General features: G+C 46.5%; 12 protein-coding genes across 12 annotated transcripts; 7 read left to right on the top strand and 5 right to left on the bottom strand.

The window, feature by feature from the left end:
• Positions 1 to 1,414: 1,414 nt before the first annotated feature.
• Positions 1,415 to 4,557, bottom strand: N7469_002234 (glycosyltransferase; the record flags this gene model as incomplete). Its single annotated transcript, XM_056641154.1, is given in 7 exon segments — positions 1,415 to 1,677; positions 1,742 to 1,928; positions 1,946 to 2,549; positions 2,603 to 3,370; positions 3,440 to 3,676; positions 3,771 to 4,374; positions 4,440 to 4,557. 7 exon segments carry the CDS (start codon positions 4,555 to 4,557, stop codon positions 1,415 to 1,417), a joined length of 2,781 nt encoding a protein of 926 aa, XP_056503648.1.
• A 512-nt stretch (positions 4,558 to 5,069) lies between these two features.
• N7469_002233 (uncharacterized protein) lies at positions 5,070 to 6,737 on the top strand (the record flags this gene model as incomplete). Its single annotated transcript, XM_056641153.1, has 1 exon — positions 5,070 to 6,737. The coding sequence occupies one exon, from the start codon at positions 5,070 to 5,072 to the stop codon at positions 6,735 to 6,737; it is 1,668 nt and encodes a 555-aa protein (XP_056503647.1).
• Positions 6,738 to 7,499: 762 nt separating this feature from the next.
• N7469_002232 (uncharacterized protein) lies at positions 7,500 to 8,326 on the top strand (the record flags this gene model as incomplete). The annotated part of the gene is made up of 3 exons (XM_056641152.1): positions 7,500 to 7,869; positions 7,892 to 7,969; positions 8,043 to 8,326. The coding sequence occupies 3 exons, from the start codon at positions 7,500 to 7,502 to the stop codon at positions 8,324 to 8,326; spliced, it is 732 nt and encodes a 243-aa protein (XP_056503646.1).
• Positions 8,327 to 8,334: 8 nt separating this feature from the next.
• N7469_002231 (uncharacterized protein) lies at positions 8,335 to 8,747 on the top strand (the record flags this gene model as incomplete). Its single annotated transcript, XM_056641151.1, has 2 exons — positions 8,335 to 8,554; positions 8,590 to 8,747. The coding sequence occupies 2 exons, from the start codon at positions 8,335 to 8,337 to the stop codon at positions 8,745 to 8,747; spliced, it is 378 nt and encodes a 125-aa protein (XP_056503645.1).
• A 387-nt stretch (positions 8,748 to 9,134) lies between these two features.
• N7469_002230 (aspartyl-tRNA synthetase cytoplasmic) lies at positions 9,135 to 9,967 on the top strand (the record flags this gene model as incomplete). Its single annotated transcript, XM_056641150.1, is given in 3 exon segments — positions 9,135 to 9,217; positions 9,310 to 9,485; positions 9,504 to 9,967. 3 exon segments carry the CDS (start codon positions 9,135 to 9,137, stop codon positions 9,965 to 9,967), a joined length of 723 nt encoding a protein of 240 aa, XP_056503644.1.
• An 854-nt stretch (positions 9,968 to 10,821) lies between these two features.
• N7469_002229 (uncharacterized protein) lies at positions 10,822 to 13,077 on the bottom strand (the record flags this gene model as incomplete). Its single annotated transcript, XM_056641149.1, has 8 exons — positions 10,822 to 11,064; positions 11,115 to 11,380; positions 11,449 to 11,602; positions 11,654 to 11,733; positions 11,786 to 12,257; positions 12,294 to 12,552; positions 12,618 to 12,858; positions 12,912 to 13,077. The coding sequence occupies 8 exons, from the start codon at positions 13,075 to 13,077 to the stop codon at positions 10,822 to 10,824; spliced, it is 1,881 nt and encodes a 626-aa protein (XP_056503643.1).
• Positions 13,078 to 15,749: 2,672 nt separating this feature from the next.
• N7469_002228 (uncharacterized protein) lies at positions 15,750 to 17,026 on the bottom strand (the record flags this gene model as incomplete). The annotated part of the gene is made up of 3 exons (XM_056641148.1): positions 15,750 to 16,067; positions 16,129 to 16,755; positions 16,985 to 17,026. 3 exons carry the CDS (start codon positions 17,024 to 17,026, stop codon positions 15,750 to 15,752), a joined length of 987 nt encoding a protein of 328 aa, XP_056503642.1.
• A 50-nt stretch (positions 17,027 to 17,076) lies between these two features.
• Positions 17,077 to 17,484, bottom strand: N7469_002227 (arsenate reductase ArsC; the record flags this gene model as incomplete). Its single annotated transcript, XM_056641147.1, has 1 exon — positions 17,077 to 17,484. The coding sequence occupies one exon, from the start codon at positions 17,482 to 17,484 to the stop codon at positions 17,077 to 17,079; it is 408 nt and encodes a 135-aa protein (XP_056503641.1).
• A 1,244-nt stretch (positions 17,485 to 18,728) lies between these two features.
• On the top strand, positions 18,729 to 19,794 carry cyt19 (uncharacterized protein; the record flags this gene model as incomplete). The annotated part of the gene is made up of 5 exons (XM_056641146.1): positions 18,729 to 18,988; positions 19,029 to 19,101; positions 19,162 to 19,504; positions 19,561 to 19,704; positions 19,763 to 19,794. The coding sequence occupies 5 exons, from the start codon at positions 18,729 to 18,731 to the stop codon at positions 19,792 to 19,794; spliced, it is 852 nt and encodes a 283-aa protein (XP_056503640.1).
• Positions 19,795 to 19,956: 162 nt separating this feature from the next.
• On the bottom strand, positions 19,957 to 20,670 carry N7469_002225 (bZIP transcription factor; the record flags this gene model as incomplete). Its single annotated transcript, XM_056641145.1, has 1 exon — positions 19,957 to 20,670. The coding sequence occupies one exon, from the start codon at positions 20,668 to 20,670 to the stop codon at positions 19,957 to 19,959; it is 714 nt and encodes a 237-aa protein (XP_056503639.1).
• Positions 20,671 to 21,194: 524 nt separating this feature from the next.
• Positions 21,195 to 22,142, top strand: N7469_002224 (arsenic resistance protein ArsH; the record flags this gene model as incomplete). Its single annotated transcript, XM_056641144.1, has 2 exons — positions 21,195 to 21,674; positions 21,735 to 22,142. 2 exons carry the CDS (start codon positions 21,195 to 21,197, stop codon positions 22,140 to 22,142), a joined length of 888 nt encoding a protein of 295 aa, XP_056503638.1.
• A 589-nt stretch (positions 22,143 to 22,731) lies between these two features.
• On the top strand, positions 22,732 to 24,078 carry N7469_002223 (arsenic resistance protein; the record flags this gene model as incomplete). The annotated part of the gene is made up of 4 exons (XM_056641143.1): positions 22,732 to 22,987; positions 23,047 to 23,189; positions 23,243 to 23,359; positions 23,428 to 24,078. The coding sequence occupies 4 exons, from the start codon at positions 22,732 to 22,734 to the stop codon at positions 24,076 to 24,078; spliced, it is 1,167 nt and encodes a 388-aa protein (XP_056503637.1).
• Between the last annotated feature and the right edge of the window lie 825 nt (positions 24,079 to 24,903).

Raw genomic sequence — 24,903 nt, 5'->3', positions numbered from 1 at the left:
GTTTCCACACCGGATACTGAGGCGTTAAAGCAACATTCCCTGGAGAAGGTAACGAAACTAGTTGTGATCTAGGTAGTGATCTCATCGAAGAAGATTACCACGCGAACATGCCAGAAACCACACACGAATCGCAAAAAATAGTGTCAAAGATGCCGACGAAAGATAAGGCCTGCGAAGCAAAGTCAGGACCTAGAATTGTGTCTTCAGTACTGGAATCAACCTAATATGCTAGCATGGTACTACTCGGACTACTCGAAAGACGGAAAGGGGTCTTAAACTTACTAGCAGTTCGTCACAAAAACGCGGCGGCAAGCCTCAACAGTACAGGGACATCTATCAATGACCCCACTGTAGATGCCGGATCTTGATTGCTGTTTGCGCCGAATGCGGCGACGGCAACAACAATGGCCAGTTCAAAGTTGTTGCTGGCTGCAGTGAAGTTCTGGGCCCTTATGGACTCGTCACTAAACAGGTCGCCTATGGAAGGTCGGTGAACTGCATCCAATTTACCTCCGGCGAATACAGCCCGAAAAGCATAGAAAATCATCGTCCGTCTGCGTCGCGGGAAAAACCTTGGCGAATATCATGACTTGCGTAGAAGAGATGGATGGAACTTTCTTCATCCATCCTCATGTCCACTTCGAAACAATTGCATTTCCCTTAATGGAATGGTATTTCTTCTATTGGGGTCAAGTCTTACTGTCCAAATTGCAATTGAAGTAATATATATGCAAAACCATCAGCAACGCATACCAACTTGGGGTTCTAATCCAACTGAACAACACTTTAGCCGCCGACGGTCTAGCCGATGCGCTGCGGCAAATTTTTGCCAGCCTTCCCCCTCAAATCTCTTACCTTGCGCGGTCACTGTCTATCGATTTGTGCTGATTCGTGCTCTACAAAATATTACTTTGATTCATGGATTAAGATGGATGAAGGTGGGTCATTGCTTATGGAAGAGCAAATGGTTGCATTGTGAACGCGGCCCGCAACTTCCCAAGGGGCGCTGAAGGGATGATCGTTATTTTTGCACTTGCAAGAAATGTTGGCTTGCGGGTAAGTACCGTAGAAAGGCACCAGTAGTCTATCCGGGGACTTACTCCCAAATACAAGAAAACTTTCAAGTTCTCAGCCTCACACTCAGAATTGACAGTGTAAACGATCCCAATTGAACAGAAAAATATGGTTATGAATGAGCAGTGCATACATCATGTCAGAACGAGCAATTTGACATCATGGAGGGTAATACTATGCTCCTTACAAATCAGTAGTTAATAGATCTGCTGAGTGGTAAGCTAACACACCCTGTATTGGTAATCTCCAAGTGAACTGAGCACCGGTTGATCTTCTGGTCAAACCCCGCATTGCCAATACACGCAACAGACAGTGATACTGTAGACGCTCACGTTGTACGTTAAGCTCTTGGTTGCCTACCACGCTTAATATTACTAACCAGCATCTTCAACATACGGGGTTGCCGTCGTTTGAGATGTGCTTCGTGCAACACTTCGAAGTTCTCAAGTACTTCCACTCTCTCTTCTGTGGAAGACATGTGCATCTCTTCGCGACCTTGTTCAAACCGGGCTGCCTCAAGATATGCATCCACGGGTTTACTCAAGGAAACATTGATCTCTTTGCGTAGTCCATGCAGAGGATAGCCAGCCACCCCAGCCAATCCTATTTGTATGTCAGTCACGTCACGTCCGAATGATAGCAGGTGGAAAACTCATTTGTTACCAACCTGCTAAAGGTTTAATAAAAAGGCCCGCCAAGCCCTTGGCTAGGCCACTGGGGAAATTTCCAGCGCCGTCGTGCTTCAGGCTATACCGTGGTTGAATGTATAACCCAGTGACGCTATCATGCAAGCTGTCTCTGAGTTCCTGTACGGATTGCGTCAGACGATATTCAGGGGTCGAAGAAAAGCTTGACTAGAAGATTTGCGGACCTTTCCAGCGGCTTTGAAGCCGGTCCAAACGCCTGTAACTTGTGGACATGGCTTTACCAGGTGATCATTGTATAATAATGGAGCGTTGTGGAAACTCTTACTCAGAGTTAGCGAGATGTCGGCTGGTAATTTTATGAGAACACGCAGAGCTTTCTTCGATGTGATGCTAACAATAAATGAAATCGCAGAGGCGGTCTCACGCAACTTCAGCAGCTTTCCATTATCGCACGACAATCTCTGCTTTGTAAGCCTGAGGCTTCTCTTCGGTCCATCACTGCCCCGTGGAGTTGACTTAGCCAGAATATGTTTCACACGCTTCTCATTGCCGAGGCAGAAGGGCTTGCTTATTTTACTAGCTTGTAGCTTATTCATGATATCTTTCTTTCTCTCGGCTATACTGTGTCGTTGACATTGGACGTATGGGTCAAAATGTTCGTGTGGTTCACCCAAAACACTGCGTATGGACAGAAGGCACGATGGGATCGCACCTGGGACATCAGAAATACAAGCGACAAGGCCGGCAAGAGTTCCCAGAAGTATCTGGGATACTGCACTGACTGGCTCAGCTGGATTACGATAGGTGTCGTATGCTACAGAGTGATATCTATAGTGCTCCGAAATTAGACGGACCTGTCGATCGTAGGAGAAACTGCTTACAAAACAAGATCTTGCGGGAATATTTTCCCGCTTTCAATGAGAACAGAAGCTGCAAAAGCACTCAGCTTGGCATTCGTATGCCTGACACTCCAGACTGCTGGACGTTTTGGACTCATGTCACATTGCATTAGCTGAGTATCAAGGTGCCTGTGGAAACTTCGTATGCCGTCACGAAGTCCCAATTCTTTAGACATCTTGATCTGAATATCCTGGGCTGCTTGTTGAATTTGTGGCTGAAGTGCGACCTTAATATGTTCGATCAACTTCTTCGAGCTCAAATCCCGGTAAGGGATCGGTGGGGGTCCCGCCCCAGCTCTGGCAACAACATTACCCCAGAAATGCTGGTCACCAAAAAAAGGAATTATGACAGTTGGACAGCCATGGGAAAGCCCGGCAGCAGTTGTTCCCGCACCCCCATGATGTATCACGCAAGAAACATGCTGGAAGAGCCAGTCATGCGGTATGCTTCCAATGACGAGGACATTGTCTGGGAGATCCAGTTCCTCCCCTCCTAGATTAGCCCAGCCTCTGGAAAGTATGACCCGTTGACTGATGCTGGCAGCAGCTTCAAGAACGATCCTCAACAGTCGAGTTGGATTATCCACAACGATCGATCCAAATCCGACATAAATCGGCTTTGGCCCTGCATTGAGAAATTTGCTGATTTCCTGTGGGGGCTGGTATTCTGGCTCGTGTGGAGAGGAGATGAAGCCACATACTTCGATGTGATCAGACCAGTCCAGTGGCTTCGGTAATAGCGCCTCTGACCTTAAGCCAGTGTATGTAAGCAAAAGCGATCTAAGTTGTATAGATAGGTGGCTTCCCGTAAGATCTTACCAGAAATAGGTGTAAGGTATCCTCAATCTGTGAGTCACGCTCGAGCCAGTGATAGTATCCAAAGGGTCAAGTGTTAGACAGGTTGTTCTGAACTTGTTCACCAAATCACCAAGCCCTTCCCAAATCATTAAGTCCACCATAGCATAGGAAAGGTAGTTTGCGATAGACCTCTGACACTCTTGTGGGTGGGTTATGGCCAGCGGATGTGGGAATGACTGCGTGGGTGACCAAGGCATTCTGACGAAGAGTAAGCACGCTGTGAATACATAGATGTACCTTTTGTGCTGTAACAGTGACACCTTTCTAAGGATTGCTGCAAGTAGTAACTCACGTGAACATTATATGTAGCGGAATTCCAAGCCGTTGTGCGCAATGGATATGAGCCAGGCTAGGAGGATTGGCGATGATTGCATCCGCCACGAAGGGTCGCCGACGATAATCCACCACATCATCCAGGAGGTCATCCATGATATGATGAAGATGCGTCCCATCGCCGGTCTCAAAACAGGAGTGCCAGCATCCGTCAATAATTTGCCTCATTTCGCGTCGACGCTTCTGAACGGAGCCACTTCGTATGGTTTCGAATTTCGGAATCAACCCGGAGTTCCTCACCATGAACGCCATCAGCTCTGTCGGGTTTCCGCCAATGCTAAAAAATTCAAGGCCCTCGGAGAGAACAAAATTTCTGAAAGTAAGGTGGGTGGCAAATCTAACGCGGTGTCCAACAGTCTTTAATTGTTTTCCTAGCGCGATGAATGGCTGAATATCACCACGAGATCCAACAACTTGGATGACAATGTTGAGACGCAATGGTAGATTGTCCGCTGCGGATTCGTAAGGAACTTGCTTGGGTGGGGTAGTACATTTGAGCTGGGTAAACAATCTGGAAATCTGCGGGTCTTGCTCGCTGACATGTATATCCACTCGCCCATCTCCTGTAGTTCAGAATGTCAGTCAACATCTTGACACACGCTTCATCTCATCCAACATATCCACAGACTTTGTAAGCGGGATTTCCCGTCTGGTCTTCTTTCCTTGAAGCTGTTGTGTGACGCATCATCACATGCTGGTTGCAGAGATCCCATCTCGTCACCACCACCGCTGTCGAAGATACTCATTGGTATCTATGGTCGTCTGCATACGAGTGCCACCAATTCGAAGAAGGTTAAGATGCTAACAACGAAATGTATAATAGCGCATGATAAGCATGTCGTGGAAAAACCCTACTCGTTAGCGAACATCCAGAAAGCGGTGGGCGGCGGTCTACAAGTCGGTATCCATGCTCTGAATTTTAGATAAAATCTGCACTCTTGATGTAACGGGATACATAAGACATGTGTCAAGCAAAAATGACGTTGACTATCTGGAACTGTCCACGTAGGTGAACGTGTGATATAGGTTCTAGACGGTCCATGTTGTCTGATGTATTCAGCCCCACTGAGTTCTGATTGGTCGCAGGCGCGACCGGGCCCTTGGATTGGGTTTGCCCATCAGCGCTTATAACGGGACTAGAGCTTTTAAGAAGCACTATTTTCCCAGGACAACCCCGGTCTCGAAACTTCATGCTTTTCCTAGATCGGGTCTTTCCACAAACTTTTCTCTATATTGCAAGTAGTAGGGACTGACGAAAATGCCACCAAGAATTATCATCGTAGGCGGGGTAGCTGGTGGAGTGTCAGCTGCAGCCCGAGCCCGCCGCTTGGATGAGAATGCTTCCATTACTGTTTTTGAGCGAGGCTCATTCGTGAGCTACGCAAATTGTGGTGTTCCATACGCATTAGGGGGCGTTATCAAATCCGACAAAAGCTTGGTACTTCAGACAGAAGCTAGCTTGGAAGCGCGATTCAACATCGACATACGGCTGCGGTCAGAGCTGATGGAAATCAGCCCACAAAAGCACGAAGTCGACATACACGATATAGACAGCGATACCTTCTACAAGATGTCCTACGACAAACTAATTCTTGCCCAAGGAGCCCAATCGGTCCGCCCTGCAATCCCTGGCATGAGCTTGGCACAGATCTTTACATTGCAAACATTACCAGACTTGCAAAGGATTCGGGAATTCATCTTGGAAAATAGATGCAAGCGCGCAGCTATTGTTGGGGGAGGGTTTATAGGACTGGAAGCGGCCGAAAACCTACGCAAACTTGGACTTGATGTGAGCATGATTGAAAGTTCCAGCCACGTCTTTCCGCCCTTTGATGAGGACTTGGCAAGAATTATACACAAGGAGCTGGAAGATCACCAAATTAATCTAATTTCCAATAAAAAAGTAACAGAGATACAAGACAACGGATCCTCTGTCAACATACAACTTTCTGGGGGTCAACTCATATCTGCCGACGTCGTGATTGTGGCAATCGGGGTACGTGCGCGATCAACTATAGCGGAATCTGCTGGTCTTCATGTTGGAAGAAGTGGAGTTTCTGTGAATATCTTTATGCAAACATCTGATCCAGATATATATGCTGTTGGAGACATGGTTGAAGTCGAAAATCGAATTTCCCATCAAGCTACGTCGTTGGCACTTGGGGGTCCAGCTAATAGACAAGGCCGTATTGCTGCTGATCATATCTTTGGAGGATCGACACCGTATCGAGGGAATATTGGCACATTTGTGTGCCAAATATTCAACATCTCAGCCGCAATTACAGGTTTTTCAGTCCAGCGCTTAAAGAGCCTTGGTTTCTGTCCCCTTTGGGTGACCGTCCACCCACTTGATCATGCCGGCTACTACCCTTCCGCAAGCCCGATAACACTCCGTGTTGCTTTCGAACCCGGGACAGGCCGTCTCCTTGGAGCTCAAGCTGTTGGAAGTAGAGGTGTTGATAAGCGCATTGACGTCCTTTCGATTGCACTGCAGGCCAATATGTCCATTTTTGATTTAGAACATGTGGAATTAGGTTATGCGCCACCATATGGTTCGGCTAAAGATCCTATCAATATGGCAGGATTTGTCGGAAGCAACCTCCTCCACGGATTAGTCGAAATCGTGCACACCGAGAAGGTGTCATCTTTAACCTCAAGTTGGCAGGTTGTTGACGTCCGTTCCCCTAATGAATATTCCCAAGGACATATACTATCTGCTCGCAATATTCCTTTAGAGCAAGTGCGGCAGAATCTCCAACATTTACGTAAAGAATCTCCAATCCTTGTTTATTGTTGGGTGGGATATCGTGGTTATATTGCCTACAGAATACTACGACAAGCCGGCTTCAAAGTCGCCAATCTGGACGGTGGCTTTAAATCTGTTGTGCAGGGTAGCTTTGGAGATTTGCTTAGCACAGTCAGTTGAAAAGAACAAATTGTTCATCGAAATTGATTATTTGAATTGAGCATCCATCTCAAGCATGTCTTACTGATAGAAACTTCCCCTCTTTACAGAAACAGAACATTGATTTTTGTGAACGGCTGCAGAAAGGGTCCTGGCGCTCCCTTTCTAGCACCCCACTCCGATTGTTCTAATCCGGATACGTCAGAGACTAAGTTAGGCCTCTTTTAATACAATTTAGTTGGTTGAGTGGCTGGTTGAGCCATTGGCCATTTACGCTCGACGATCTAGACCTAGACCGCCTGTGGGTGGGCAGAGCCACGGCTAGATGGTGTCTTGAGTATATTCGACCAAACATTATAGGGGCGGGGCGGTCTTCGCGACTATTGGGATTAAATTTCCTCGAGCTGAAGCCAAAAATCTGTCGATCATTTCGACTTCTAGGTTCCGATTCGTACATAATATTAGATATTTGGATATCTTTCTCACTTATATTCTTGTATATTTTGAGTAGAGGGTCCTCTTGTATGTAACTTTTCGCTGGTAACTATATATTCCATCTCTGCTACGCCCAGAACTGGTCGGAAACGGGTCCGATGACCAGGTCACATGCTATTTGCTTAAATAGGTCTCTTCCCATAAAGGCTCTTTTCAATACCCAAACTTTCTAACACCATTATCTTAAGAGCAATTATGTCCCAATCCCATATTTTCATTCAATGCTTTCTAATCGGAGAACTTCTGACGCTGATACCTGTTCTCACGTTCTAAGTCCTTTCAAACGGCATGAAGAGCGGAGGTCGCGAGGTTATAATGTCCAAAATTACCACCAATCGCTCAATAAGAAGCAACACAAGTGTTTTTATCGGTAGAAAGAAACGGAATAATGTCGCTCGCAAACCGGAAAGTCTCAAGACACAAGAAAGGAAAATGGATAGCCTATCAGAAGTTTTCGTTGACGCAAAAGAACATTATGGAGACCTCTCGTTCACGAATACTGCGAAAGGTCACCAATGTAAGTTCATTGAGATGATCCGCCTGACCGACAATCTACTCGACCGATCGGTCGAACTATCAGGTCGATTGCATGCAATTCGTCGCTTGGACTCGAAGCTGGTCTTTTCTACGTTTCGCCAGCAAGCATTCACTGTTCAAGGTGTACTATGTCGAAGTGACAGAGTGTCTTCAAAAAGTGATGCAATGGGCTAGCCATCTCAACTCAGGCGACATTGTGCATGCGCGGGGCGTGTTGAGGCGTCCAAAGCAGCATATTAGAGGATAATCTATGATGGATAAAGAGATATGGGTTGAAAAATTTTCATGTCCTAGTCCATCGCGAGAAAAGACTGCCTTTCTTTACGAAGCCCGAAACCTGTCCTGGGAATGCGAGGTCTGTTAGTGGCCACTGTACATTGCTAACCTACTACGCCCTCCTGCAAAGCCAGATACTCGACTTACGTACGCAAGCATATTCCGCAGCACCCTTGCGAAGCGCGGCCTTACTGAAATACATACGCCAGAACTACAAGGTGCTGCAACTGAATCTGGATCAAGCGTCTTCGCAACGAAGTACTTTGGCCAATAAGTTTTCCTGGCCCAAAGTCCGCAACTAGCTAAGCAAATGGCAATTTCGGCGGATTTCGGGCGCGTCTATGGGATCGAAGGTGTTTTCCGAGCGGAGGACTCCAATACCCATCATCACCTGACGGAATACACTGAATTGGATATTGAGATTGTTACCAAAGTTCATGATCACGAAATGTTAGAAGTCCTCGATGAAATCCTGAAGGACTTTTTTTTGCGCCTTCATCATGACTATTGTCAAGACATCGAAATCGTCCGTTTTCAATACTCATCATGGATCTGATTTGGCTAGACGAAACACCAAATCTCAAATTCTCCGATGCTGTCCAATTACTTGATAGTTCTGGGCGGTGTGATGAGGATGGAGGCGAACTCAAAGGTCACGAAGATCTAAATACGCGCGATGAAATTCGTTTGGGACAACTTGTGAAGAAAAATATACTGCGCTGACTATTACATTTTGAATAAACTTCCGCGATCCGTGCGTCCATTCTACACTATGGTTGATTCGGAAGACCAATCTGTTACCAATTCTTTCGATTTTTTTTTGTTCGTGGGCAGGAGATCATAACGGGCGGCCAACGTATACATGACTACCGAATCTTGAAGGAGAGCATGCGCCAAGCTCGAATTGACATTACCGAGATGGGAGAACCACGAGAAACATTTCGTTGCAGCTCCGCTACATGCTGGTCTGGTGCTGGCGTCGAACCCGAGGCGGCGTCAACTTTGCGGACGGAATGGAAGTGGCGGACATTGAGGAACTCCAACCCGTTGAAGATCTAATTGCAACCTATAGAGATTCAACTTCTACTCACTGTTTGGACTCTTGACCAAATGTGGAGAGATAACACCACGGTACACCACGGCGCAGCTATAGCATGTTATATCCCGGGTAATCCGCTCTGCGGTATCTGTCAGTAAGATGAGGTCGTGCGGCTGATCCTCATTTGACTGCACCAAAGCATGAAGCTTAACACCGATATGGATCTTACTTTCATCTTCCATGGAGGAGAGATCCTTTGTGGAAATGCTGGCAAAGTGTCTCGTGCATTGCAGAAAATCGTATATCACCATCAGCAAATTTGATCTCGTCAGCTAGAGATGGGATCACCAAAAAGATTCAGCATGCCAAGGTATCGGCAATTCGTGTCGTGGAAATCCAGCAACAACGCGACACTAAGACGAGTTGAGATCAACCAGCAGATTGCACAGTAGCTTATTGGGCGACATGGGACACAGGCCCACCTATCTCAGATCCACGCCTTGGGTCGATCGACATCGTAGACGTTATCTTTACGAAGTCAGTCGTGACGTGGTTGTACGTGCCTGGGTGGTCCTCGTGGTCCTCGTGGTCCTCGCACTCTCGAATGCAGATCAAATACAGTTTCGACTTCCCTGGCGCTCCTTCTAGTACCATTGGATACATCCTCACATGCCACTCAAAAGCATCTAAATCTCGCATAGATGTCTTTACGTTAGGTGCTGCTGAAACTGGCCACCTGACGGCTGGGCATATAGCTAGAAGCATGAAACTCTACCTACTGCAGCATGCTTACACGGCATTGGCACGTTGGTTCCAGCTTATAAAAAAGATTGAATTTCGCATGAAGCTAGGAGACTACATTATGAAGACCCTCTATCTATTGCTTTTCCTCCACATTCCTTAGGGCCAAGTGGCATTCGAGGCCTGGTGCAGTATTTCAAAAGTTGAAAAATCCCTTCAACCCCTTGGCTCATGATCTCAGTTGTCCATTCTGATTACGTATGACTGATCCGTTAGCAATTTCGAACAAAAATCGGCGATATCTTGAACCGATTCATGTAAAGATACTGGTTGAATAACCGTTCAACTTCGTCCTCACCTCAACGGTGAAAAGTGCACTACATGTGTTGTATTGTGTAAAACTATATTTTGGTGCCCCAGGCAAATAAAACTGCACAGGTCGTCGATTTCGAGCCAAGATTTAGCCCCTCACATGATTTTCTTTAGACCGTATATTCTGACTTTTCACAAGACTGCCACCCCTTGCCCTACAGACAGTTCGAGGTTCTCTACACTCAGTTTTTGCAGCATGTCCTCAAGATATGGCCTTAAGACCAAACTTAACATGATGATTCCTCAATATATCGAATAATAGCATACCCGCGTCCTCATTTTCAGCCAAATAATGACTATATAGAAAAACCACCTTAATCAATACCATCGTTCGTCGAAGGTTTTGCTCAAGTGATGCAAATAGTCGGTAATACACACACAAATTGCGCCTGTGCTGGTGTTGTGCTGGTGTACGCTAACTCTCACACAACCGATCGCCAACGAGGGATTTGGCTTCTAAAGCAGCTTTGGCAGTCCTTTGGTCACCGCTAATGCGAGAACGTTTCTGGAATAATCATATGATACAGTAGGTCAGATAGTGACGAATGAATCCAATAGTTATAATGCTTTACTAAGCTCTAAGTTTATTCAACTGCACAAGTAGAAAAGCTCATATGCTTTGGTGTAGCGGCTCTCTAAAAAGGCTTATCTATGGCGCAAAGCGATGGCAATCCAACCCAAAAGGCGGTATGCAGCAATAATTGCAAGTAGTATCCCCACCCACTCGGCTGTCTTGCCAGTTGAATATCCATAAAGTTCCAGAATTCCCGATCCTCGAATCTGGCAATGAGGGGCCAAATCTGTCGAAAACATGCAATGACAATTCGCATCGCATGAATAGATCCTGCGTGCTAACTCATTTACCAACATTCCCTGGAACACATACGCCTATTAACAGATCTTAGCACTAGTCACACCAGGGCATGTCCGCTGCTCACCTGATAGTCAATATAATGGAAAACGTATTTCCAAAATGGATTGAGCAGCCCCAATGGAACCAGGAACCCTCCAACACACATCCATAATCCATTCGCGAAAGCCACTATAGCCAATGCGATGACAAAGTTCGGGAACATCGATGATGCGAATACAACTAGGGATTCGGCAGTGACGAGATCCAAAAAAATCCACATTACCCACGTGAAAAACGCATCGACATTGGGATAAAAGTTTGAAAGCCAATATGAAATGACCGAGAATAGCACTGAAATGAGAACTGAGACCTTAGTCAATGAGAGACCCAAAAATTGAACGGTCGCCCTGCAGACGTACATAAGTATGGGAGGCCAATAAGAAAGTTCGATATCATAAATGGCAGAGGTCCATAAAGGCCGTTGGAACGCTCTTTGACAAATGTTGCACGGTCTTCCAGGAACGCAGGTACATAAGCGACTGCCATGAAAGACATGAATGCGGAGCCGAAAAACTATCGATATGTTGAGAATGATTATCTTAAGGCTTTGAGCGATAAACGTACAATAGCATTAATCAACGGCTGAATATAGTTCTGTGATGTCTGTAAGCGCAACCACACGGTGCCCATCATGATTGCTAGGGCTACTCTTTGGTTAGTCTCCGGTATACAAATCAGTTAGATATAGTGACATACCAAGATACATTAGGATTCGTATCTCGTACGCAACAAAATCGCGATAGCTCTTGATAAACAATCGATGCACTAGAGTAAGTGTAGTCTTGAGTAAAGTTGGCCGATCCAGGTCCTGAGCAACCAGGCGCTTCTCTGTAGAATGGGGTTGCGCTGATATCTGCATCATTAAAGCCTCTGATTCGGTCGACTCCGCCCACGCAGACTGAATTCTTTCTCTGCGCCCTGACGTTGATCCATTTGCTGGGACAAAGTCAGCCGTTACGAGGTCCAGAAGGAACTCTGCTGGGTTCGTGCGAGAAGGTATCGGATACGCAATCTTGCTAAAATATCCCTCTATTTGGTGTAGGGAGCCAAAGTAGCAAGCTTTGCCATCAGCAAGGAGTAATAATTTGTCGAACAGTTCAAACGTTGTCGTGGACGGCTGGTGGATACTTAATATGACTAAAAGCTTATGGACAATGAGGCGATGTAACTAGCAACGACAAGTCGTCAGGATATTACTGCTTACATTGTTGTCCTGCGCAAGCCTTTTAGTGAAGGATATCACCTCAAAACTAGAAGTTGAGTCCAACCCACTGGTCGGCTCATCCATGAACAAGATTTTCGGAGAAGTGATGAGTTGACTAGCGACGCTAAGGCGTCGCTTCTGTCCGCCGCTGATTCCTTTGCGAATAGGAGTTCCGACCAGGGTATCAGCTTGTTTTTGAATTCCAAATGATTGCAAAAGCTTGCTGGTACGGCTTATTCGCTCGTCCTTTGATATATAACTTTTGTAATATGCCCATTAGATCAAGACCTTGGAGGGAAGTGATAGAAAGCAAAGATTACGTACCCAGGTAAGGAAAGATCTGCAGCGAACTTCATTGTTTCTTTGACAGTTAATGACCCGATCAAGACGTCTTCTTGCTCTACGTAGGAGCTAAGAAGTTGGAAAGTTTGTCGGTCTATCTGGGTGCCATTTATGAACACTTCTCCCCGAATCTTGGCTCTGGGACTAGCATCTCTGCGAGCGAGCAGGTTCAATAACGTAGTTTTCCCACAACCCGATGGGCCCATAAGCGCCAAAAGCTCTCCTGTGACAAAATAAGCATTGCTAGATTTTCGTATACACCTCTTGTTTTTCTACCTTGCTTTACGTAGCCGTTGACTTCAGTTATCAAGTTCAGTGGTTTCCCCGAGCTACGGTTCTTAACAGTGACAGTCAAGTCCTTCCAATATAAGCTTTGTACCACACGATTAGCCAAAAAGGGGCTATCACCATTGCGCTCGAGATCAAGCTGCTGATCTTCCATGTTGTTGTTGTATGGACTGTGCCGCAGAGTTGACAAGGAAATCTAGTTTAAATAGTTTCGTAGATGGAGCGATACAGCAAGTTAGTTAAACGACTATTTTTTTGGGCTTGCTGAAGGAGACTTTCTCTCCCAACCTAAAAATCATGATTGGCAGATGTCATGATTTTCTGAAAATACAATGGCGTGACCCGCCGCCCGATAAAAGATTCTAGACCGCAACGCTGGCCCCGCTTTTCGGCCAGGAGTTAGCGATGATTCCACATGATGAATATCTACCATAGTTTGCAAGTGCCGTTTCGGCCTACGGACTTGAACCCGACCATAGGAAAGCTGGGCAGTTTCTGAGCAACACGATATTGATATTTTACTAAGGACGGTTGCATTTTTTTTCATAGGAAGCACCTGGTTAGCCTTGATATGCCCTTACTCGCAGTATGTGTTAACGGGATTTTCGCGGGGGATTATTTCGCTTAATAGACAGAGGCGGAACTACAATTTCTTCTTGCTCATCTGATTCCTGGCCACAATGAGACAATTGAGTAGAAACTTTCAATAAATCAATGCCTGTTGCCGATCTCCGGCCGCTCTGAAAGCTTGAAAGCTTTCCTATGCGGTTACAGAATTTTGCCATGGTGGTCCGCAAATGATCCTTTCAGGCATGACGTCCATCGCTATCTTTACCATGATAGTCGTGATGATAATGGTGGTGGTGGCCATCATCGTTATGGTGATGGTTGTTAGGTTGATGCTCATGGTGATGCCGAAGCGTATGTTCGTTTGTACGCTCTATGTGTGGATCTTGCCGGGGATCACTTGGTCAGTGGCTCATCACCGAACGATCACAGATTAGGGTGAATATGGCATAAATGCTCGCTATTTCCATACTGGCGGGGAATTAGACTATGGATTGCCTAAATCTGTTGCTCGAGAATCAAGGAAGGAGTATTAGCTTCAAAAAGATTTGTGGTCGTAACGGACCGGTCGATATTTAAGAAATTCGTTATAGGCCATTTGATGCCTTCATGATGACATAAAGAAGGTTCTAGCCCAGGGTTGAATTTCAATGCACACTGTGACCAATTCGTACAGTGGCACTGCAAAAGTTTGAATATCCTTGATGCTACCGCCTTGCTACCCAGTTTCCTAAGTAGTTGATTGGCGGAGGGTTGACTGATACAATCATGAGTATCCAAAGTCTTGCATATCGCCGTACGATTTTTGGAAGAGTTGCGTATTGTAACCATCTTCTGTAAGGCAAATAGTATGGGGTGTGAGATCGACTTTTATAGAGATGGAGAAGGGGCTAATATTGATTTTTATTGGTGCATCAAGAGGTGGCTTATACCCCGTTTCTCAATAGGCTATTAAAGTAATTATAATTGGACGGGAACATGTTCCGCTACGAACCTCATAATAAGAAACATTTTGTCTTGAGAATCCATGGTGAAGGGAAAAGGTTCATCGAACACATTGGGCATGATGCCGAATTAATTTCTCTGTCGAAGATTTTGAACGCAGGATACACGTCGCAAGTCGCAGTCGGGTGAAGTATCGATGATTTCACAATCAAACTTGGAACGTTCTTAAAGGTGTTAGTGATTCGCTCGTAAATTAAATTAACGACAGCACGATGCCACTTAGTTCACTATGCCAAGCCCGTTTCAACGAACGAACCAAAGAAGCCGTCCAATAAGTAATTAAGTTACATCATACGTATTATACTCAAATTAGAATACGGCACTTTAGTTTTGCTACAGTATTGACGATCAAACAGCAACTAAAAGCTTCTACCCAATGCAAACAAATTAACTAAATGCTTGAGCGAGAGCTGACTTGCTACCTCTTCCTCTGCCACTCCTGTCACACCGACACTCTCGGAGGCTCAAATAATACCTAGTAGTGTAACTAGCTCTTGACTTTACTCACCGAGGCAATCCCTCCTCCTTTCTGGCGGGAAAGCGCCCTCTGATGGATTAGCATTGGACGCCGAACTTGGAAGCAGTGCGAGCCTCAATACGATTCGCAATTTCGAGCAAATTATCTAGATCGCTTCTGGCTTCAGTCGTGTTATGATTCGTCTTTGTTCGGTATGATTTGGCGGGCATTGAGTATTTCCGAAATTTCGCAAGTTCCTCTGGGTTTTTGATGATCGTTTTTTCTCTGCATTCCGCTGCTTCCACTACTTGAGACCTGTTTAGTGACTGGGCTTCTATCTTATCAGGAATTGAGATGGGTAGTCTCGGTGTCATTGTTTTTATATTCTAGCAATTCTCGATATAATATGTTTTGGTGGACGGATCGTTGGGCTATGGGAATGAGAGAAATTGTTTCTAACGAGTGCAATATATTTTTTGTCGCATTCGAAGATCGAAGTTTATTGTTCGGAACCGTGAACTGAGCGCTGCTTTTGTAGTAAGGGAGGGTGTTGTCAAAGAAATAGCTATCATCGTTGACTGCGTCGGCCTATTTTTGCATTGAATTGCGGGTTGGCCTTTATGAGGGAAATGAGTCAATGAGCGGATGTTCTATATTAGGCTGATCGCGACTATACCCTTGACCGTTAATAAATCATAAAATTCAAAGCAGCCCTGCATTGAAAGATCAGGCTGGTCCTCATGGTCCTCATCCATGATCCTGTGAAGCGATCACTCACGTGAATCAAGGTCTGTACTCTATGCCCAGAGACTCCAGTCCCCATTGCGTCGGTACGTATAACCCTCCTGTGGCCCCTCAGACTCCGGTAAATACCCCAACTCGCATGCAGCGAAGCTGATATCAGGCTGTGCAGCGTAAAAAGCGTCATACTTCTGTTGTAGGGCCTCGGAAAGGCTGGTGACCTTCTTATCTGGGTGGAGCACCTGCCATGGAAGCGTGCATTCCGAGCTCTTGCAGCTCTTCAGCACCAGTAGGATAGCATCCAATCGGGAAATTATTTGCTTGATATCTCGACCGAGTAACTTTCCCTTGAAATTGTTGAAAAGGTTATGCATCTGGTACGGGTCATTCTGTGACGAGTGTTAGCCTTTGACGGTAAGGCTGGATGGTACTAACCGTCATATCGTAAAGCTCATGCTCGTTGGTACACCAGACGGAGTAGAAAAGGTTATAAGAGTCGCCGATGACACGCATCGCCTTGTAGGTGTTGTTACCATAGACCACTCCTCCACCGGTGGGTGAAACTCGCCCGATATCACCCTCCTGGAGATTTGTACCCCAGTATTCAACGGAAACATGCTCCCGACGTGAATCATGTTCGGCATCATGTATTTCTGAGGCGGCCAAAGGCATTGGTAGTCCATCGAAGTCATCCCTTAAGGGAATGCCAGCTAAATCGAACAGCGTGGCAGCAACATCGGTATGTGATGTGACAAAATTGACCGTCCTGCCCTTAGGTACTTGGGGACCACGGACCATCATTGGAACATTGATATCCTCTTCGTAAGGGCATCCCTTGCCGGGAACCATGCGATGCTGTCCAACGTGATAACCGTTATCAGATGTGTAGAAAATATAAGTGTTTTCCAGCAGGCCGTAATCATTCAGCTTGACCACCACACTCTCGACTAAATCGTCGACTGCTTGGAGGGACTGAACTCGTCTGCGGTAATACTGGTCCAAATAGGTGATCTTGCTAGAGTTAAGTTGGGGAAGATCCAGCACCCAGCTCGCTCCACTAGGCTGAATTGCACGGTTAACATCAAATACTCTCAAAATCACAATTTGAATCAGTTCCTAAGACGTGACTGGAGCCACTACGAGCGAATGGTGATTTATCAGGCCAGGGAAGAGAACAAATTGCTAGAGACCATTTCTGGCACTCAGGTCTGAGTATTGTCGATTTACATGTTTAGCAGCCCTTGACTCTCCATAACATAAACGATGGACTTTGTATTCGGAGAGCCACCACGAGCCGTGCATCACTTCGAGTTGTTGTCAAGAAGGTGTCCATCTTCGACGCTATGGCTAGTGTAGACCCCTGTGTACCCCCCTCAAGTGGCATCAGCTCGAAGACTGTAGTTCAGCAATAAGACCCTCGATGCGCTGACGAATTTCCCGACGTATGGTCCGCACGGCATTTAAACCTTCGCCGGCTGGATCATCAAGTTTCCAGTCGAGATAGCGCTTTCCAGGGAAGAAGGGGCAGGCATCGCCACAGCCCATAGTGATGACAACGTCGCTGGCTTGAATCGCATCGGTGGTTAAAATCTTCGGTTTTTGGTCGCTGATGTCGATACCTTCTTCGAGCATGGCCTTGACGACGACGGGGTTGATGGAGTCGACTGGGGCTGATCCGGCAGAACGGACTTCAATGGTGTCGCCGGCAAGATGGTTCAGGTAGCCGGCGGCCATTTGGGAGCGACCAGCATTGTGAACGCAGACAAATAAGACACTGGGCCTATTGGCCATTGTGTATGTTTTCTGAGTGATCGGCGGAGGGGTCGCTGTGGAATAGCTTCTTGAATGTTTCAGTGACACCGGGAGGGGTGAGATTATCACAACCGCAGTACTTGGCGGCTGTGAGGAGAATAAATGGAGATGCCTTCCTATAGGCAAAAGAGACAAAGGAGGCTGTCGTTGGAGTTTATATACTACGTGTTGGCTTTACGAAAGAACCATATCAATCTTGATCTAGAATATTCTTAATGTATGACTCGGAAAGTTGGCCCACAATATAATAGCGTTTAACGGGGGCTTTCCATATGTGATAGTCGGAGAACATGCAAAATTACACCTCGCATAGAACTTACGATGCTAGAGCCGAAATCATTGTCTGGTCATCTTAATGATGAACTTAGGTTTTTTAGCACTTAGCAAATCTAAACTGGAAACTGGCGGCCTGCTTTATTATGAGGCCGACAGGGATGTCGTCTTTGAAGATTGTTTTGACAGACATATCCCTGGGACTACCCATTGATGGCAATCTGTATGTCACTTGGACACTATGACTAATCAAGATTTCGGTGGAGTTGTGGCATTTTCATCCTGACAAATCACAAATCTAGAGCAGTACCAGTATGTCACAGGGCCGTCATGATTGGTCAATAAAAGCAAACTGATATTCATCTGATGTGATTGGCCGTCAAAAAAAATCTACCCACTTTAACGATGTCAGAGCTACAGCACTGTACAGTAGCACATCAATTCTATCAGGTAGGGACGAGTTTTTTTGTCTGATGAGATTTGTGGGGAATATATGACATGCATTTCATTTCTTTTATTAGTTTACACCCTTAATCTGCTGGTACTAGATATGACAACAACAAGCGTCTCAGTCAGACCTTACGTATACGTTGTATTGGTAGCACCATTTGGATCGATGGGATCCACTTCGAATGTGATGACATATCACCCCGCACACGTTCTCCACTTCGTAGTCCGCGCCCAAGTCAGTGACATACGAGCTATGCACAATCACTCGGCAACAAGCTTACTGTAGTCCTGAAGTACGTACATTCAATCCAAAAAAAGAGTAATAAAAAAACGGCCGGCCGGTTGTTCCTCCGTGTGTGAAGATAAAGCATGCATACCTCCCGTCTGCGTTCAAAAACCACATCATCCTGCCAGTCTCAGCCAGGAGAATCTCATTCAGTCTACATCAACAATATCCTCCTGAGGCTTTATAGTATTACCGAGTTGGAAACATCTACAACATGTCCGACGACACATACAATCTTGTCCAGTCCCGCTATGGTGACATCGCTAAGCAGAGTTACATCACTCAGCAGTACGAGAAAGAAGAGCAAATCGCCAGGGCCTTTGGCTACAGTGCAGAAGATCTCGGCTCACTGCCAGAGAAGACGAACCTCGGATTGAGCTGCGGAAACCCTGTCGGGTTTGCCAATATGAAAGAAGTCTGGTGTTTGACTGATATCTTGCACGACGGTGAAGATTGGAAAATACTAACCTTCGAGTATGTAGGGTGAGACGATTCTAGACCTTGGCAGCGGTAGTGGCATCGACGTCCTCCTGGCAGCCCGTAAAGTCGGCGTTAATGGACAAGCAATCGGCGTTGACATGACAAAGGTGAGTGATTCGAGTTCGAGTTCTTTCCTCTATGGAGACCAGGATTGATGGTAGACACAGAGCATGATCGAACTCGCCGAGAAAAATACGCAGAAGGCGGGAGTCTCCAATGCCAAGTTTATTGAAGCAACTATCAATTCTGTGCCACTACCAGACTCCAGTGTCGACTGCATCATTAGTAACTGTGTCCTCAACCTCGTCCCAGCGACCGACAAACCGGCCGTCTTCAAAGAGATTGCTCGCCTACTGAAGCCAGGTGGAAGGGTTGCTATCAGCGATATTCTGGCTCGAAAGCCGCTCCCTGATCACATTACCAAGAACATGGCGCTGTATGTTGGGTGTGTTGCCGGTGCGAGTGAGATTGCGACGTATGAGGAGTATCTTGAGCAAGCCGGATTCGAGGGTACGGATATCGCCACCAAGGGCTCTTGAGAGTCATTTGTACTAACTTACCGGCAGGTGTGCTCATTGTTGACGCGAAGTCGGACCTAAATCTTTACAAGCAGTCGTCGTATTTGTCTCAGAGCTTGTGCTGCGGCAGTGGGGGTTCGAGTAAGGAGACTACGAGTGACGTTGCAGAGTTGGATTTTAATGAGTGGGTCGGTCAGTCATTACTCTCCATCTGGCTCAGGCTTCATCACGCTGTTGACAATGTTTCCAGGTTCGTTTCAGATCTACGCTATCAAGGCTTAGGTAACTTTGTTTAAGAACTGCTATGGAGAGGCTAGAATCCGGCTTAGTGAAAACGCACTTGCAGTGCATGGCTAGGACAAGCGCAGTCCCATAATTTCACGATGATTATGTACAAAGGCCGTTTAGTCCAATTCAGTGTGAATTAAATAATTCATCGCGTGATCATTCATTTAGCAGCTGAAAGATATCCATGTTTCTTATCATGCAACTGGCGCTTGACTGACATCCTAATTCCGACCGCACTTCTTGCATATCCGGGTAGCTTCGCATAGATGAAATGATCCCGGCTGCAGTTTCGCATGGGGTACATTGTCCTGATTGTTTGGAGTCCTGGTGCTCATTGGGTGGTCGTAACGTTGAAGTATCAGAAATAGGAGAGTCGAATGGAATACTCAGCTCCGAGTCCCCATCAGAAATTTGGCTGTCGGATATAGCTACCTGTTGATAAATAACTGGGCTCGAACTCAAGGTCGATGAAGTGGGCTCGGTAGCCGTCCTCTCGGGCGGCGGATCGTTGCGCTTGTAGCTTGATGGACTCGGTTCCCCGGAATCCACTATACCTAGTCTGGGAGTTTGCCCTAAGTGCGATCGCGCCTCTTGCACAACTTCAGAGCGCGGCATGGGAAGGAAAATGTCCGCTGTATTTGCTCTTAAGTATTCTTGAACTCTCTGATCAGAAACACCGTGCAGTATGAGCAGTGAGCGGAGAAGACTGTTCTCTACTGCCACCTTGCGCCCTGCCTCTTGAACCTCTCGTGTAGCGTGAATGCTCTCAGTCTGATATTTATGCAGGCGTTTCTCAAGGTCTTGGATATATTCTTTGCGTCGTGCACGCGAACGCCGTTGGTTATCACGAATTCGAACTGATGACGACATCTGATCAGTCTGGGAAATTGTTAGAGCCAATGAATGGTACTGAATTGCATATAGTGTCTCTTGTAAGGTGTGCTGACCTTGGGTTTTCTCAACTGTTTGTTTGGACTCTCGGTCCTCATCATTGTCATGTTAATACGGCTGTGAAGTGGATTGTGGCGATTGGGTAATTCGGAGGATCTAGTGAGAGTCAAGTGGAACGCTAATTACCTAAGCAGATTCTTAGTGTTCAGAACCACATCTATTAACTTAATTCGTTTGAGAATTTTCCATAACTTCACCAACCAATCAGCACCCGCCAGTGACATCTACTTGCCGCGTTTCGGTCACCCCGATCTGGCCATCTAGAATGTATTCAAATCTATAAGACGGACATCTCTTCATCAGAAGCGCTATCACCAGATCTGCAAAAAGAAAATTGTATAAAACCCCCCCTGATGATTTCTCGTTTACGAACTCCCTTAGCACGCAAAATCACCCCTGTCACTGGTTCAGCGGCTAGTCTATCGCCCTACAGATACACCATCATGGCGCATTCCGCGGTTGCCCAGCCGAGACCAATTGTTCCCGACTTTGCCAACGGGCAAGAGAGCATGCAATACCCCGAACACCTGTCTCTGGCTATACCACAGAGCGAGGATGACGCCGAGATCCGTCAGAAATATCGCCCCTTCCTTCTCGGCGACGCGGCCGAGGACTGGGTCAGTGCATTGGAGTTAACAACCGCCATGGACATGGCAGCGCAAGAACTGCAAAAATCAAACAACCGATTAAAGGTGCTAGTATTGTACGGCAGCCTACGTCGGAGATCCTACTCTCGCCTGGTGGCGCACGAAGCCAGCAGAATTCTCTTCCGTCTGGGGTGTGACGTGCGTGTGTTTAATCCCGAGGGGTTACCGGTGAAGAATGATACCGAGCACGGCCATCCGAAAGTGCAGGAGCTCCGAGAGCTCAGCAAATGGAGCGACGGGCATGTTTGGGTATCCCCCGAACAGCATGGGAATCTTGTGAGCATTTCTTCCCCACCAAACAAATATGCATGATATCTCATTACTGATTATCCACAGACCGCGGTCTTCAAAAATCAGATCGACTGGATCCCGCTGACTACTGGGAGTGTGCGTCCAACTCAGGGCCGGACCCTCGCCATTGCGCAGGTGTGTGGTGGCTCGCAATCGTTCAACGCCGTCAACTCTCTGCGTCTTCTCGGCCGGTGGATGCGCATGTTCACTATTCCGAATCAATCTTCGATCCCGAAAGCGTATACACATTTCCCCGATGAGGGTCAACCGGGAGATCAGAGGCTTATGCCCAGTGGTAACCGGGACCGACTGGTGGATTGCATGGAGGAGTTTGTAAAGTACACCTTCCTCATGCGGCCCCATTTGGAACTTTTTGGTGATCGGTTCAGTGAGCGGGAAGAGAAAAGGGCCAAGGAGGAGAAGTTGAGGCTGGCACGAGTGACACAACTTTAGCTTAATAGTGCGATGCATCATGTGTCCGTTGTATATACTGTTTGGCATTGGACAGGTCAAGCTCTAGGCTATGTACTTTACTGCATGTGGGATATAATAGGTTTGTTGACCAATATCCAGATGCCCTCCAATTCTCTTCTTCTAGCCTTGGATCCTAGGCGACCATACCCGCGGCAATCTGTCAAACCAGTGGAGATTTCCCTTTGCTGTGTCCCGCCCTTTCTAATGTTAATATGCTATGCGTCCGGTGTTTAGACAGCGGTAGTGAGCTCCATAGTTGGAGACTTCGTTCCTAGTGAGTCACTGGCGCGTTCTGATTGGCTCTCAGTAATTTTGAGTTGCTGTGTCAGCTGCAGGCGTAGCCCAAGAAATCCCAAATAGTGTCCAGAATAGAGCGTTGACCAATCAGCATCGGCCAATGACATCCAAATGCGAACAAATCGCCTCGTCTTCAGTCAATTCAAATTTGATATAAATCTCCATGCGTGCTGCCCGAATCCTAATCCCTCGAGATTTCAAACGTCGCCCGAACTTAAAACGAGCACGCTAATCGCCGTCAATCAAATCAGGACCATCCCAACGTTTAAAGATGACTGAAAATGACTCCCCATTGGGCGCTGCAAACCAAACACCTTCTACTCCCAACGACATAGAAAAACAAGCAAACCAGTTAGACTCACCGCAGAAAAAAGACTCTGCTTTCAAAGATCTCGGCCTTTTGGACCGATTTCTCGCGGTATGGATTTTCCTGGCCATGGCAATTGGTATTATTTTGGGAAATTTCGTGCCAAGCACTGGACCTGCGTTACAAAGAGGGAAGTTTGTTGGTGTTTCAGTTCCTATCGGTAGGGGTTCAACAACTTCTCTGCATTGCCTATTTCTATCTGCTAACACAGATTCATAGCTGTTGGCCTGCTTGTCATGATGTATCCCATTCTCTGCAAAGTGCGCTTTGAGAGTTTGCATCAGGTCTTCAAAGCCCGTCAAGTGTGGATTCAGATTGCCTTCAGTATTGTTGTTAATTGGATCATTGCCCCCTTTTTTATGGTAAAACTGGTCCACTACCTCTTTCAACCAGTAACTAACACGGAGTATTCTAGTTGGCGTTATCCTGGGCTTTCCTTCCAGATGAACCCGAGCTACGCCAAGGGCTGATTCTGGTCGGACTAGCACGATGCATCGCTATGGTAAACAAACCCCCCCCGCCCACCACCTCGGTACCTCCTCGATAGCCATTAGGGGGAAAATGTTAGTTTTTTACTCCGCAATACTAACAAACACTTAGGTTCTAATCTGGACCGGTCTGGCAGGCGGCGACAACGAATACTGCGCCATCCTAGTCGCCGTAAACTCTCTCTTGCAAATGGTCCTATTCGCGCCTATGGGTGTCTTCTTCATCCAAATCATCAGCGGCGATAGCATAGCTTTTCAATATTCCACTGCCGCAAAAAGTGTCGCCGTCTTCCTCGGCATTCCGCTGGGCGCAGCAATCCTCACGCGCTTTACTCTCCGCCGGTCGATAAGTCCGCGGTGGTATGATGAGGTCTTTCTGAAATGGGCAAGCCCTTGGTCTCTCATTGGGCTTTTGTTCACAATATTGGTGCTATTCGCGTCTCAGGGTCATCACGTTGTTCATCAGATTGTCTCTGTGATCCGGGTAGCCGCGCCGCTGATTGTTTATTTCGCGGTTATATTTTTCTTGACGTTGTTGATTACGTATAAGTTGGGGTTTGGGTATAAGCTCGCTGCGACGCAGAGTTTTACGGCTGCCAGTAATAATTTTGAGTTGGCGATTGCCGTTGCTGTTGCTACGTTTGGAGCGGACAGTAATCAGGCGCTTGCTTCGACTGTTGGGCCACTGATTGAGGTGCCGGTTTTGCTGGGACTTGTCTATGCTGTTAAATTTATAGCAAAGAGACTGAACTGGAAAGATTAGTGGGCACTGTTTGCTGCCTTGGTCGGTCGATTAGTCCAGAGGTCGATAAATGATTTCCCTTGTTTGAGCAAAATCAGTTACAGGGCGTGTCGGGTGCGAAATCGCCTGTCGTCAGTTTCAAAAAGAATAAGAAAAGATATAGGCGAATAGGGCAAAAAGGCTGAGGAAAGGCCGAGGTATTGGGAAGTACGTTGATTGATTAACTTGTAGTTTAGTGGCCATCTCAAAATTGACTGCGACCCTCGAAAATTGATGGCAGCGACGCAATTGTTGAGGTATTCTTACCAACTCGTCCGTAGCCAGTCACGTATCCATGCGTGCAATTCGCAATCACAGGTAGCAGTCTGCTCTTCAGATAGGGATTTCGATACATCTCTTTACAGTATCCGGCGGAGCTTGACCGAGTTGAAAACTGGCACTATTGCTGATGGCGTGAATTCACGGCTGATGTAACCAAGGAGTCCTAGCTTCAGATCAGACAGATCGAGTCGAAAGGTATCGTCTTTATTAACGTTAAGGTGCTTAGTGTGCCGTATTATACCAATAAATAGGAAATATAAACAATAGGAGATCAAAAAAAGTCTTGAATTGATGTTTTGCCATGACAGGCCATATATATGGGCACTTGGCATAGGGTTTATAAACTCACATTACGTCAAATCGTACTGGCAATTAATACAAAGCATTATTGAATGAAAAGCCAACAGATATAAACAAACGGAACCGGCACGACGTCAGAACGTGAATGGGCATTGTGCAGGCACGACCCCCTTTAATACGACAGCCAGTCATATCTTCTCTATGGAAAAACCTGAGTGGCGGAAA

Source organism: Penicillium citrinum (genome assembly GCF_028827155.1).
Source record: "Penicillium citrinum strain IBT 23319 chromosome Unknown utg000002l:1.0-3833315.0:1.0-3834789.0, whole genome shotgun sequence".
NCBI classification, from domain to species: domain Eukaryota; kingdom Fungi; phylum Ascomycota; class Eurotiomycetes; order Eurotiales; family Aspergillaceae; genus Penicillium; species Penicillium citrinum.
The sequence above is the reverse complement of the archived record's forward strand: the minus strand, read 5'-3'. Positions and strand labels throughout refer to the sequence as shown.